The 12,444-nt window shown below is 47.4% G+C and overlaps 1 protein-coding gene across 2 annotated transcripts in view; it reads right to left on the reverse strand.

The window, feature by feature from the left end:
• Positions 1-12,444, reverse strand: part of NEURL1 (neuralized E3 ubiquitin protein ligase 1) — a 137,974-nt gene that overhangs the window by 83,214 nt on the left and 42,316 nt on the right. Inside the window, exon 2 of one of the 2 annotated variants that reach the window (XM_029080823.2) lies at positions 61-139. The exons of the other annotated variant lie outside the window; for it this stretch is intronic. Coding sequence (XP_028936656.2) covers positions 61-139 — 79 coding nt within the window. The remainder of the gene's footprint in view (positions 1-60; positions 140-12,444) is intronic. 2 annotated transcript variants of the gene reach the window in all.

Genomic DNA, 12,444 nt, shown 5'->3' on the forward strand with positions numbered 1-12,444 from the left:
AGGGGGGTTTACATACATTGCAATTTGCCTTATAAACAGGACTGCTGGTTAGCTCCTTACCGTACAGGGTGTTCCGGGTGATCTGTCCCCCCATAGCAGTGTGTGTGGAGCCACCTCTCAGTCCCACTGTCAGAGAGCACTGGGGGAAAACGCCACGGATGCAAGCATGATCAGCGGGCAGATGTCTCACACGCACACAACACACACATGCTTACACCCACACCCACACAGACACACACACACACACCAGCTTAGTGGCTCCCAATAAATACACATTCGAATGCAACAGCACTGTCAGCGGCTCCGGCAGCTTCCACCCAGTTTTAGACCCTCCCTCTCCCTCTCTCTCTCTCCTCAAGCAATGGGATCTGTCATGTTTATTTACATAAGGAGGAGGAGACTGGAGTCTTCCTGAAATAGACAGTGAATTCAAAGTCCTTTGTTGATGCATAGTCTCTTTTGCAGAAACTGAAAACAATAGAAGAGGAGGTCCTCCATCTCTTACCCCCCCCCCAGCTTCCCCCCCCCACACGTCCCCCTCCATTAATATTCCATGTGTGGACATCATCCCAGAACCAAAAGGAGGAAGGGCTTGAGTGCCACAGTGCAGGAGCCAGGTGGCTGTCTATGGTCCAGCCCCATATGATTCCCGGCTTCCCAGCAACCATGGGGGAGGAAGAAAAGCGGGAGAGAGAGAGAGAGAGGGAAAGAGAGAGAGCAAACACACACAGTGGAGAAAAAGGATGCAAGATGGGGAGAAATAGAGAAAGAAACATGGGACCACTGCTTCAGGCAATAAGACTGGGGGGCGGGGGTGAGAGAGAGAGGTGGGGAGAAGGGGCCCCTGGGATCTCCAGAGTCCAGGAAATCAAAGCAGCCTTTCTTTTTCCTTCGTTCTCGCCTGTTCAGGCTCTCTGGCTCCATGCCATCGGGATAGTGGTGACCGCTCAGTACAGTACTCCCTCATGGTTCCTGCAGATTCCTCAGTGGAGCCCCAAAGAGATGGAAAGCAGAGAAGTCTCTATGGGATTTTCCGCCGGGCGGGTTAGGCAAACCGACTTAAAATTCTGCCCTCTGACTCCCTTGGCTCATTCCTCATCCTCTTCCTCTCTGCCTGGCGCTGCCCACCCACACGAATGAGTTTTATATGACAAAAGTTCATTTTGGGGTGTAAGACCATTTGCCAAAAGGGCTTCTCCGAGAGCTTCGAATGTCAACGGTCCAGAGACCACGTCTACTAACTCTGACACACTCTCCCAAACACATAATACAGTGCTCTGTAATCAATCAGTGGCACTTATTGAGTACTTACTATGTGCAGACCTCTGTACTAAGCGCTTGGGAGAGTACAAAAGAATTAGTGGACAAGATCCCTGCCCATAATAAGCTTAGGGTCTACGGGAGTGGACAGAGTAAGCGCTCACTAAGTGTCACTGCCTGATTAGCTGAGGGCCAGGCCCCCTGCCATATCCCTGCCACCTTCCCATAATTAATCACAGCACAAAACTGAGCTGGATTCCAGGGCCCTTTCTAATTTCTAGCTCCCCCTCTAGACTGCAAGCTACTTGTACTGTATTGTACAAGTTTCCCAAGTGCTCAGTACAGTGCTCTGCACACACTAAGAACTCAATAAATATCATTGATTGATTCCCGACCAGGCAAGGGTACTCCCGGGAGAACAGGAGATAAGACTACTAGTTTTCCACTAAATTACCAACTCTTTGAGAACAGGATCTAGTTTTCTAATTCTCTTGTACTATTCTAAGGACTTGGAACAGCACCCTGAACAGAGCAGGCTCTTAATAAATACTACTTATTGATCCAGGGGACTTTAATACAGTTACTGCTGTCACTAGAACTGACGTTTGTTCTGGTCTCACCTGCCCTAGGGGCAAAAAAAGAGAAGTTTTCCCCTCTTTCCTCTCTGTTGCCCTCAAACTGCAATCCCACAGACTGGGCCTGATTCAAGGATTGGAATTAGCACTGAGCTTTGCTGATCAAAAGTGGAAAATGTCCCATGCATAACTGCTTTTGGAGTTTGGGGGAGGCCCCCACCGTCTTCCTTGCCCCTGCTTCTCCCTAGCCTAGCCCAAGACTTCCCCGACAGGCCTCTAAAGCAAAGGTTTGCAGTGCAGACAAGAAACAGAGGTAAGAGATCTCAATTACCCAGAACGGAGGCAATAACTGGAGCAGGAACTACAGTCTATCTCTGGCAACTGCCCTCTCTGGCAACTACCCTCTCTGGGAGGACAAGTTTAGCACCTGTAATATCGGAATGAGCCTTGCACAAACACCTGCCGGCTGCCAGTCCCTTTGAGAGACACTGATATTTCTGTATTGAACCGAATTCAGCCAAATCAATACACACAGGGCAGTTTTGTTCCAAAGGAATGTTATCCCTGTCAGAGCAAGGCTGGACATACGTTGGCAAGACCTGACCAAGGCCACAGTGGCCAGGCACGGCAGGGGTCTGGAGCTGTTAAAGGAAACTGGAGCAGGGCTCCACACTGGGAAAGAACAGAGACCAAGGATGAGCAGAGGCTGGGGCACCAACTCATGATTTGTCTTCCAATCAGTCAATCAGTGGTATTTTCTGAATACTTACTAGGTGCAGAATACTGTTCTAAGCACTTGGGACAGTACAATACAGCAGAGTTGGCAAACAAATTCCCGGTCCCCATGTTCCCCATCCAATGGTAAGCACCTTGAGATCAGGGATTGCTCCTTCTTCTTCTGGAGGTTTCCCAAGTGCCTAATACAGTGCTTTTCACCCAGTAAGTTGTCGGTCAGTACTGTTGATGAAGGCGCCATTCCTGGACTTAAGGAGTCTCTTCCATCAAGGAGAGCATGTGACCTTCAAGACCAAAGCAGTTGGGTTTTTCTGCAAATCTGTGGCAGTCCCAAAGAACCACATACGAGGAAAGCGAGCTTTGCTAGCAGTAGCCTTGAGTCTCCCCAGAGCAGTGGCTATAAATCTCACCCTTTCTTTCCTGAACTGCCAAGGCAGAGACGGGGGAGTGGGAGGAGGGGTGAAGCACGTCTGTAGAGGCCCCCCGTCCCCACCACGGATCCCTCCCCTCTCTCGGCTTCATGCTCTCTTCCTGCCGCTTGACAACCCTAGGACTCAGGCTGAACTGTCATCGTCCATTCTCACTCCAACAAGTTCCTACCAGGGATGGCTGGGTTCCTTCAAGAAGTCAGTTTGGGCCTTGGAAATCCAAAACAGAGTCCCCCATTCTCACAGCCAGACTCAGTAACATCTTCCAGGAAAAAGCCGCTTTTGTTCATTAGTCAGTCAACAGAAGGAATGAGGATTCCTGCCCATCTAAAGGGTCAAATATCCCACAGAAAAATCCTACAAAGATAATCCCAACACAATGCAAATGATATGCCTGGGAATAAACTAATCTGAAAAGGCTTTACGGAGAGAGAGGAGTCTTGACTAGAACTTTTAAGAATGGCAGGGTCCTAGTTTGAAGAAGAGAATTTGGGAGTTGTCGGAACCACACCTAGACCCTTCTAGTGATCGCTTCTCAATGTTTTCCACTCCCTTTACGTTCATTTGGGCAGAGCAGATGGCAGAGTTGAGAAGAGGGCTCGCAAATGCCCCATGTGCCCCTCCTTCTCATCACACTCCGTCAGGGCAGGGGGAGGAAATCTAATCACATCATGTGAGAGCTTGGGAGGGAGCAGAGGACAGACCACGGCTATAAAAAGATTGCATGCCAGGCAGTTTGGACAGTAAATAGTGGTGTTTTCGGTGTGACAGCCCAAAAGAGAAACTGGGAGGAATTTGGCAGCAGCCCCTAACCTTGAAGGAGAACAAAGAGGAAATTACAAAGTGTCGGGGCAAGCTCAATTGCTGGAATTTTCATTAGAATTCAGGGTTCCGTTACCAAGCCAAAAAAATACGTTTGGATCGGATGAACTTCTGGACGTTTCTAGCGGTCCCCGGGGATTTGGCCGCACAACACCCCTGCCTTCGAGGCAGGGAATCATTTCAGGCAGGAACGCTGCTGGAGTCATGTAAAACTGACCCTCTCTTTAACTGGAACTTTGCTGCAAAGCTTAAATCCCATTTAGAATCATGTGGCCCTGGGATAAGGGGTCCATTATTTAAGTCCACTGGTTCTGTGACTATCCCAGGAAAGAAAGGGCTTGGGGATTTGTGAATCGATGTACGTTTAGTATTACACTGTATCTGGGCTCTGACCAAAACACAAGTTAAAACTTCTTGACTAATTCATTTTTCTCTTCTTCAGTCATACATTTTTAACCATTAAGGTTGGACTTATTTTTGTTTGTGAAGTCTATAAAAAAATTTTATACAAAAACATACGATTCACCACTCAAGGACCTCCAGTGGTTTCCCCATCCTCCTCTGCATCAAACCGGAACTCCTTGTCAATGGCTTTAAAGTACTCAATCACCTTGCCCCCTCCTACCACACCTTGCTGCTCTCCTACTATAACCCAGCCTGCAAACTTTGCTCCTCTAATGCCAACCTACTCGCTGTACCTCGATCTTATTTATCTTGCTGCCAACCACTCACCCACATCCTGCCTCTGACCTAGAATGCTCTCCTGTTTCCATCTGACAGACAATTATTTTCCCCCACTTCAAAGCCTTATTGACGGCACATCTCCTCCAAGAGGCCTTCCCTGACTAAGCCCTCCTTTCCTCTTTTCCCACTCCCTCTGTGCCACCTATTTGCTCCTTTTACTCATCACCCACTCCAAGCCCTAGAGTACTTATGTGTATACATATATACATAGGTATATATGTATACCTATAGATAGATAATTTATATTTGTATAAATATAAATATATTTATAAATGTATACCTATAGATAGATTATTTATTTATTATCCCCATTTTACAGATGAGGACACTTGATATCCCCCCACCCCAACCCCACAGCACTTACATACATATTTTTATAGTATACATTATAAATTATTTATTCATATTAATGTCTGACACCCCCCCCAAGACTGTAAGTTTGTTATGGGCTGGGAATGTGTCAGCTAATTCTGTTGTATTGTACTCTCCCAAGTGCTCAATAAATATGATTGATTGATGAAGCAACTGAGATCGTTGTAAGGTACTCTCCCAAGTGCTTAGTTCAGTGCCCTGCACATGGTAAACACTCATTACATTCCACTGATGATGATGATGACTTGTTCCTGCCGAAGCAGCGTGGCTCAGTGGAAAGAGCACGGGCTTTGGAGTCAGGGCTCATGAGTTCGAATCCCAGCTCTGCCACTTGTCGGCTGTGTGACTGTGGGCAAGTCACTTAACTTCTCTGTGCCTCAGTTCCCTTATCTGTAAAATGGGGATTAAGACTGTGAGCCCCACGTGGGACAACCTGATTCCCCTATGTCTACCCCAGCGCTTAGAACAGTGCTCGGCACATAGTAAGCGCTTAACAAATACCAGAGTAGGTGACCCAAAAGATTGATTGATCTGATAAATAAGCATTTTGCTTGGATTTTAATTTCCATATCAGCAGCAGTAGTGTGTATTGAGCATTTAACTGTGTGCAGAGCATTATACTAGGTACTTTGAGGGACACATAGAATAAGTACAAACGTTCCTTATAATGCAGCCAGGATGTGTTCCTTGAAAGTGTGGACGTACTGTGAACAGCTGTACCGTGGGATATGATTTTCTTTAGACACCCAAGCAATTTTTTAGGTACTGTTCCCTAACCAGCCCTTACAAGATGACCCAGCCATATAGAGAAATCAAAATTACATTATTCATGCCTTGCTACCACACCCTCTCCCATAGCTAATCCCCTCTCCTGTACCCCAAAGTCTATTCTCTCTTCCCATGTCTCCCTAAACTCACGATCCAGTGTTTACTAATTTTTCAAACTTCGTTCACAGCAGCAGTTAGCTCAGTCACCTTGCCCTTCCCCACTTCCCGTCCTCCGCCAGGAAGGAGTGGGGAAAGGGGAGGGGAAGGGCAGCCTCATCCCCATCCTGTCCAGGTTCGTCCCAGGCTCCGTGCCCAAATCTGGGGCTCGGTAGGGAGGGCGGGGCCTCAAATGAGAAACCAGACTGTGAGGGATGCGATTGTGGCAACGGAGGAGAAGCCGGGTACCTGGCACATGGCCGGGGAAAGGCGTGCCCAGTCTGCCCATGGTTCCCGTGAGCTCCAGTGGCAGCGATGCCCACAGTTTCAAACGGCCACACTGAGGGTTCCCCCGTCTTCAGCTGCAGTGGTGGCCCACTTAGCCTAAGGCGGGTTATGATGACCACGGTGTTCAGCTACTGTCAAGTTTAAAAATACAAGAGCAGGCATGGCGATAGAGAAGTGGGGCTGGGTTAGGGGCAGAGTGAATGTCACCAAAACACAGTTAGTTTCAGGGAAGAGTGGGAACGGAATGGTGCAAGGGGAGGAGGGGCCTGGGAGGAAACTGACTTCCTTGGGATGACTGAATAGAAAAATGGGAGGGGCTTGTGTACCCTGGGCTTCTGCATCAGTTAGCTGGGGCTGTTTCTCTAGATTTTAGTGTGATCACTCAAACCCCCTGGATATGCCTGTAAAAGACACAATTCCTGTACCCCCCGGATCTTACAGCCTTATGGGGAAGAGAAGCCAACATAAATAGACTAAGAGTAGATATGAGAGCATAAGAGTGGATATAAATAATATGCCAGGAGATGGCTTAATTGAAGGAATCCAGGAATGCCTCCTGGCAGAAATGGCTAATAAGAAGGGCTCTGAAAGAGGGGAAAGGTCCAAACAGTAAGTATTCATTCAATAGTATTTATTGAGCGCTTACTATGTGCAGAGCACTGTACTAAGCGCTTGGAATGAACAAGTCGGCAACAGTTAGAGACAGTCCCTGCCGTTTGACGGGCTTACAGTCTAATCGGGGGAGACGGACAGACGAGAACAATGGCAATAAATAGAGTCAAGGGGAAGAACATCTCGTAAAAACAATGGCAACTAAATAGAATCAAGGCGATGTACATTTCATTAACAAAATAAATAGGGTAATAAATATATACAGTTGAGCAGACGAGTACAGTGCTGAGGGGATGGGAAGAGAGAGGAGGAAGAGCAGAGGGAAATGGGGGGGAAAGAGGGTTAAGCTGCGGAGAGGTGAAGGGGGGGAAGTAGACACAGACAGGGGAATTGAAGGCGAGAGATGATTAGGAGAGCTACTTTGGGAGAGCAGAGATCACAAGTTGAGGTGTCGCAAGAGAAAATGACCTATAGACTGTAAGCTCCTTGTGGACTGGAAACATGTCTACCAACCCTGTATACACTCCCAAGTGCTTAGTATAGTGCTCTGCACACAGTAAATGCTCAATAAATATGACTGATTGATTAACGAGAGCAAAGAAATAAGAGCGAGCCAGTTCAGGAGGAGTTTTGAAGCCTATGGTCAAGAGCTTTGGTGTTATGTCAGAAGCCATTGGAGGAAGAAAGTGAGTCACTCTAAAAGGCTTTTCATAAAGATGATTCCTCAATCAATTAATCAATGAGTGCTTATTGTATGCAAAGCACTGTACTAATCACTTGGGGGAGTACTATGTAACAGAGTTGGTAGATGCAATCCCTGCCCGCAAGGAGCTTGCAGTCTACAGAGGGAGGGAAACATTAAAATAGATTACGGAAATAAGACTCTTAAAAGTACTGAATTGACTAGTACAGTGCTCTGTACACAGTAAGCATTCAATAAATATGATTGAGTGCATCCTAGGGTGAAATAGCCAGAAGTAGAAACAACATGGCCTAGTGGATACAGTGCAATCCTGGGAGTCAGAGGACCTGGGTTCTAGTCCTGGCTCTGTCACTTGTCGGCTGTGTGACCGAAGCAGCATGGCTCAGTGGAAAGAGCACGGGCTTTGGAGTCAGGGCTCATGAGTTCGAATCCCAGCTCTGCCACTTGTCGGCTGTGTGACTGTGGGCAAGTCACTTAACTTCTCTGTGCCTCAGTTCCCTCATCTGTAAAATGGGGATTAAGACTGTGAGCCCCACGTGGGACAACCTGATTCCCCTATGTCTACCCCAGCGCTTAGAACAGTGCTCGGCACATAGTAAGCGCTTAACAAATACCAACATTATTATTATTATTATTAAGTCACTCAACTTCTCTATGCCCCAGTTACCTTATCTGTAAAATGAAGATTAATGTTGCGAGCCCCAGGTGGGACATCGCATCTATCCTAGTGCTTAGTACGGTGCACGGCACATAGTAAGTGCTTAAATACCATTTAAAAAAAAAGTACATGAATGTTAGGCTGGGGCTTCGCCACCTGTGGTAGAGCTTTCTGATCTTAGGGTATTTCACCTGGTGGACAGTTAGCAGGAATCCTGAAAATTCTGGCTAATATGGGTGACATACACAGTGGCTACTCGGGATAAAGATGGCCCCGATGACCCTAAAAAGGGATGCATACGTGGGGAAGATGGGGAGTGCATGCCCAAGGAGGGACAGGCCTCTGAGGCCTCCAGAGCCCGACTCTGGACCTGCCCCCTGAAGGCCCTTGTTCCTGCACTTTCTCGCCTCATTCTTTGCCTCAGAACCGCTGGCAGGAAGCCCCTGTCATTCTGTATCCTGCTGGCCCCAGGCTCCAGCAACAATCATTTGGTCAAAATGAATCAAATCGAAGCTTAAATGGGCCTGGCTCCCTTCAGCCACACCAGAAATGGGCAGCTGTGCACGTTCATGTGCGTGAACAACATGAGTAGCAGTGGAGCCCAGAATGAGCAGTAGGTAACTTCCTATTTGGCCCGCCCCTTACAGCCTAGGACCCCCATGTGGGAGCTGGTCCAGGGCTGGGTCCTGGCAGGGTTTGGTCTCGACTACCTCCAAGCCCTGAGAGGAAGCGGAGAGCCAGCCTTCACCCAGGCAGCCCCAATTAGACTCCCTGCCCTTGCCAAGACCGTTTCCCCACTGAAAGCCCAGAAGTTGTGACCCTGCATTGGAATAGATGACCAAAACTCCTCAGGAGGGGCCTGGGTCTCCCCCCCAAGATGGACAGCCCCAGGAGGGGCCTGGGTCTCCCCCCAGACTGACAGCCCCAGGAGCCAGGAACCTGGGGCCTCAGTTTACACATCCAACCCCAAAAGTACAGTGGCCCAGGCAGCCCTTTCGTTTCTGTTCCTGGTGCAAACTGTCCCAACCCTGTACCCCCCAACTCCTCACCACCACCACAACAGCCCATGCCTGCTCCTGTTTTACAGTAAACATTTGTGTGGAATAAAGTAAATATTGACAGGAGACAGAATCCTGCTTTGTCCTGATTAGAGAGGCTTTGATCAAGTCAAGATCCTGCTTAAAGACTTGGGGATCGGAGTGAGCCCACAAGTCTTGGGAAGGAAAAACCAAGAAGGTTGAGGCGGGCAGGGGATGGGGACGGGGACACCCCCACCCAGTAGTTGGGGCCTCTGTCAGTCAGCCTCCCTCCACACATAGAAAAGAAAGAAAAAAGGGACCGCAGGGTTTCAATGCATCTCTTGCTTCCCCCTACAAGGCAGTTGGTCCTGCAGGTACTGTTTACTGTTAAAGCTGCTCTGGGGGATGGGGAGGAAGGTGAGTTCCTCTGGCTACTAGCTCAAGGCACAGTGACTATAATTGCCCAAATGAATTTCAGGCCACCCTTTTCCCCACGTCAATTGGGCTAACCTCCCTATGTCAGATCTTGTAAAAAACCCAAATCTGTAAACCTGTGATGATTTCTTCTACAGGATAGAAGAAACTTAATTGCCATGGCTACAACAGACCAAATGGTATTTTTCTAAATGGATTTTGCAGTAGAAATGATCCATTTTAGCCATAATGCCACATGGGGTAAGCCTGCTCTCCTGGCCAGGACTTACACAAGCAGCACGACCTAGTGGAAAGAGGATGGACCTGAGAGTCAGAGGCTCTGGGTTCTAGCCTCCACTCTGCCACTTGTCTGTTGTGTCATCTTGGGCAAGTTACTTAATTTCTCTGTGCTTCAGTTCCCTCAGCTGCAAAATAGGGATTCAATACTTGTTCTCCCTCTTACTTAGACTGTGAGCCCCATGGGGGACAGGGACTCCATCCAACCTGATTACCTTGTATCTACCTCAGAACAGTGCTTGACTCATAGTAAGTGCTTAACAAGTAATCATTAATATTCTTATTATTACAGTGGGTGGCTACCATAAGAAAGAACACTCCAGGATGCCTAGGAATCCTCACCAAGCCCAATCAGACTGATTGGCAGAGGGCATCCCTTTTGCCCTGTTCCCCTATCCTGCTGCCAACCTGGGTCACCTTCTGTCAATCCCCAGAGTGTTGCAGGCTTTTGGCAGAAGGAGGGAGGCCACAGGCTACTTGCCCTCACAAGTTTTACTGTCATCTTTGAAAGCTTAACTTCTCTATGCCTCACTTACCTCATCTGCAAAATGGGGATTAAGACTGTGAGTCGCATGTGGGATAGGAACTGTGTCCAACCTGACTAGCCCGTACCTTTTCCAGCACTTAGTACAGTGCCTGGCACATAGTAAGCACTTAAATACCATTTAAAAGAAAAGCTCCTAAGCCAGAGTACTCAGGGAAGGCAATTTCTTACATCAGATGCTTTATTTTCACAAACTCAACCTGAGCTCGGTTGGATGATTATAATAATAATGATGGTGATGATAACAACAATAGTGGTATTTGTTAAGGCCTTATAATGTGCCAAGTATTGTGTTAAGCACGAGGGTAGATACAAGAGAATCTCATCAGACACAGTCCCTACCCCAAACCTCCACCTATCTGCCCTCCCTTCTATGTCGGCTATTAAGGACTGTGTGCCCCTTAGGCACCCTGATACTCACTCCAGGCCCACAATACTTAGGTAAACATTCCTCAAGTCTTCTCTTTCCCTATTCTTAATCTATTTCAATGTCTATCTGCCCCTGTAAACTGTAAATTCCTTGTGGATGGCGATCGTGTCTATCAATTCTGTTGTATTGTACTTTCCCAAGCACACAGTAAGCACTCAGTAAATACCATTGATTGACTGGTCCCTGGTTCATTCAATCAGTGGCATTTATTAGGCATTTACCATGTACAGAGCACTATATTAAGAGCTTTGGAGAGTACAATACAATAGAGTTGGCACAAATTTTCCTTGCCCACAATGGGTTTATAGTCTAGAAGAATGGGAAACAAGGCTGGAACCACTTCTCCACTGAGGGACAAGTAGGCTCCCCTTTTTGTTTGCCCATTGTAGAGCTGATAAATGTCCTGCCACCTCATCCGTGTTCACCACTCATCTGCAAAAGCAGCTGACCCTCTTCTGCTGCTGCTCCCCATTGCACACTCTTTCCATCAGGGTTTCGTTTAGGGTGTGGTAACCGCGTGTACGAAAACAGTGTCAGATGCTGCCTAGACATTAAAAAGGCGGTGTGGGTGAGGCGAAGAAGACTTTCTATTCTCCAGTACGGCATTCAAGGTAGGGAATGCCCCGTGTGTCAACTGAAATCTGAATAAAATCCTAGAGCTGCCATTTTAGTGGGGTTTTTTGTTTCCATGTCCCCAGTTGGCAGTGAGGTGTGGATTTACCTAACATAAAATGGAAGGTCAGAAGCTGATTACATTAGACACAGAAAAATTGAAGCTTAGCAATGGGTAGCCAGGTTTATGCAACATCGGTTGAGGACACCTACACCATAGTGATTCCTGTCAAAGATGAAGGGGAAGCGGAGCTTGATAGTGAAGTACCAAGAACAAAGGGTGATGATCCTTCAAACCAGAAATGAATGAAAATGCAAATGACGGTCACTATTAGCTGACTGGATGGAAAGGTTTATTACATTTGTATTGTATGCTTTTTCAGCTCTCTAGCTATCATGGGATCTTTGGAGCAGTATGGCCTGGTGGAAAGAGCAAAGGCTGGGGAGCCAGAAGACCTGGGTTCTAATCTAGGCTCCACCACTTGCCTGCTGTGTGATCTTAGGCAAGTCACTTAACTCCTCTGTGCTTCAGTTCCTCATCTGTAAAATGGAGACTAAGACTGTAAGCCCCATGTGGAACATGGACTGTGTCCCATGATTATGTTGTATCTACCCCAGCACTTAGGACAGTGCCTTTCACATAGTAAGCTTTTAACAAATACATTTTTTTTAAAAATAAAAAGCAAAAGGGTTCAATGGGATGTTGAAGGAGAAATCATAAAGTACAGCAAGAAGGCTGCAGTCATGGGCAAATGGGATTCTGGCATCTCTGGATGCTTCACCTGACTGAATCAATCCATTGTTGTGAAGAAGGCTTCCTCAGGTCACGTGGACCCTATGAGTCAGCAATAGGGTAAAGGGATCTTTACAGGAAAATCCTCTTCACAGTCCTGAGGGAGAGGGAGTACAGCAATTCTGGACAGGATGCTTTGCGCCTTCCCTGGGTGTTCTGTTTGGCTATTGCCACTCAAACTCAAACCCTCTTGAGCTCATCCCCAGTCTGCCCA

The sequence above is a fragment of the Ornithorhynchus anatinus genome, chromosome 16 (assembly GCF_004115215.2).
Source record: "Ornithorhynchus anatinus isolate Pmale09 chromosome 16, mOrnAna1.pri.v4, whole genome shotgun sequence".
Taxonomy (NCBI): domain Eukaryota; kingdom Metazoa; phylum Chordata; class Mammalia; order Monotremata; family Ornithorhynchidae; genus Ornithorhynchus; species Ornithorhynchus anatinus.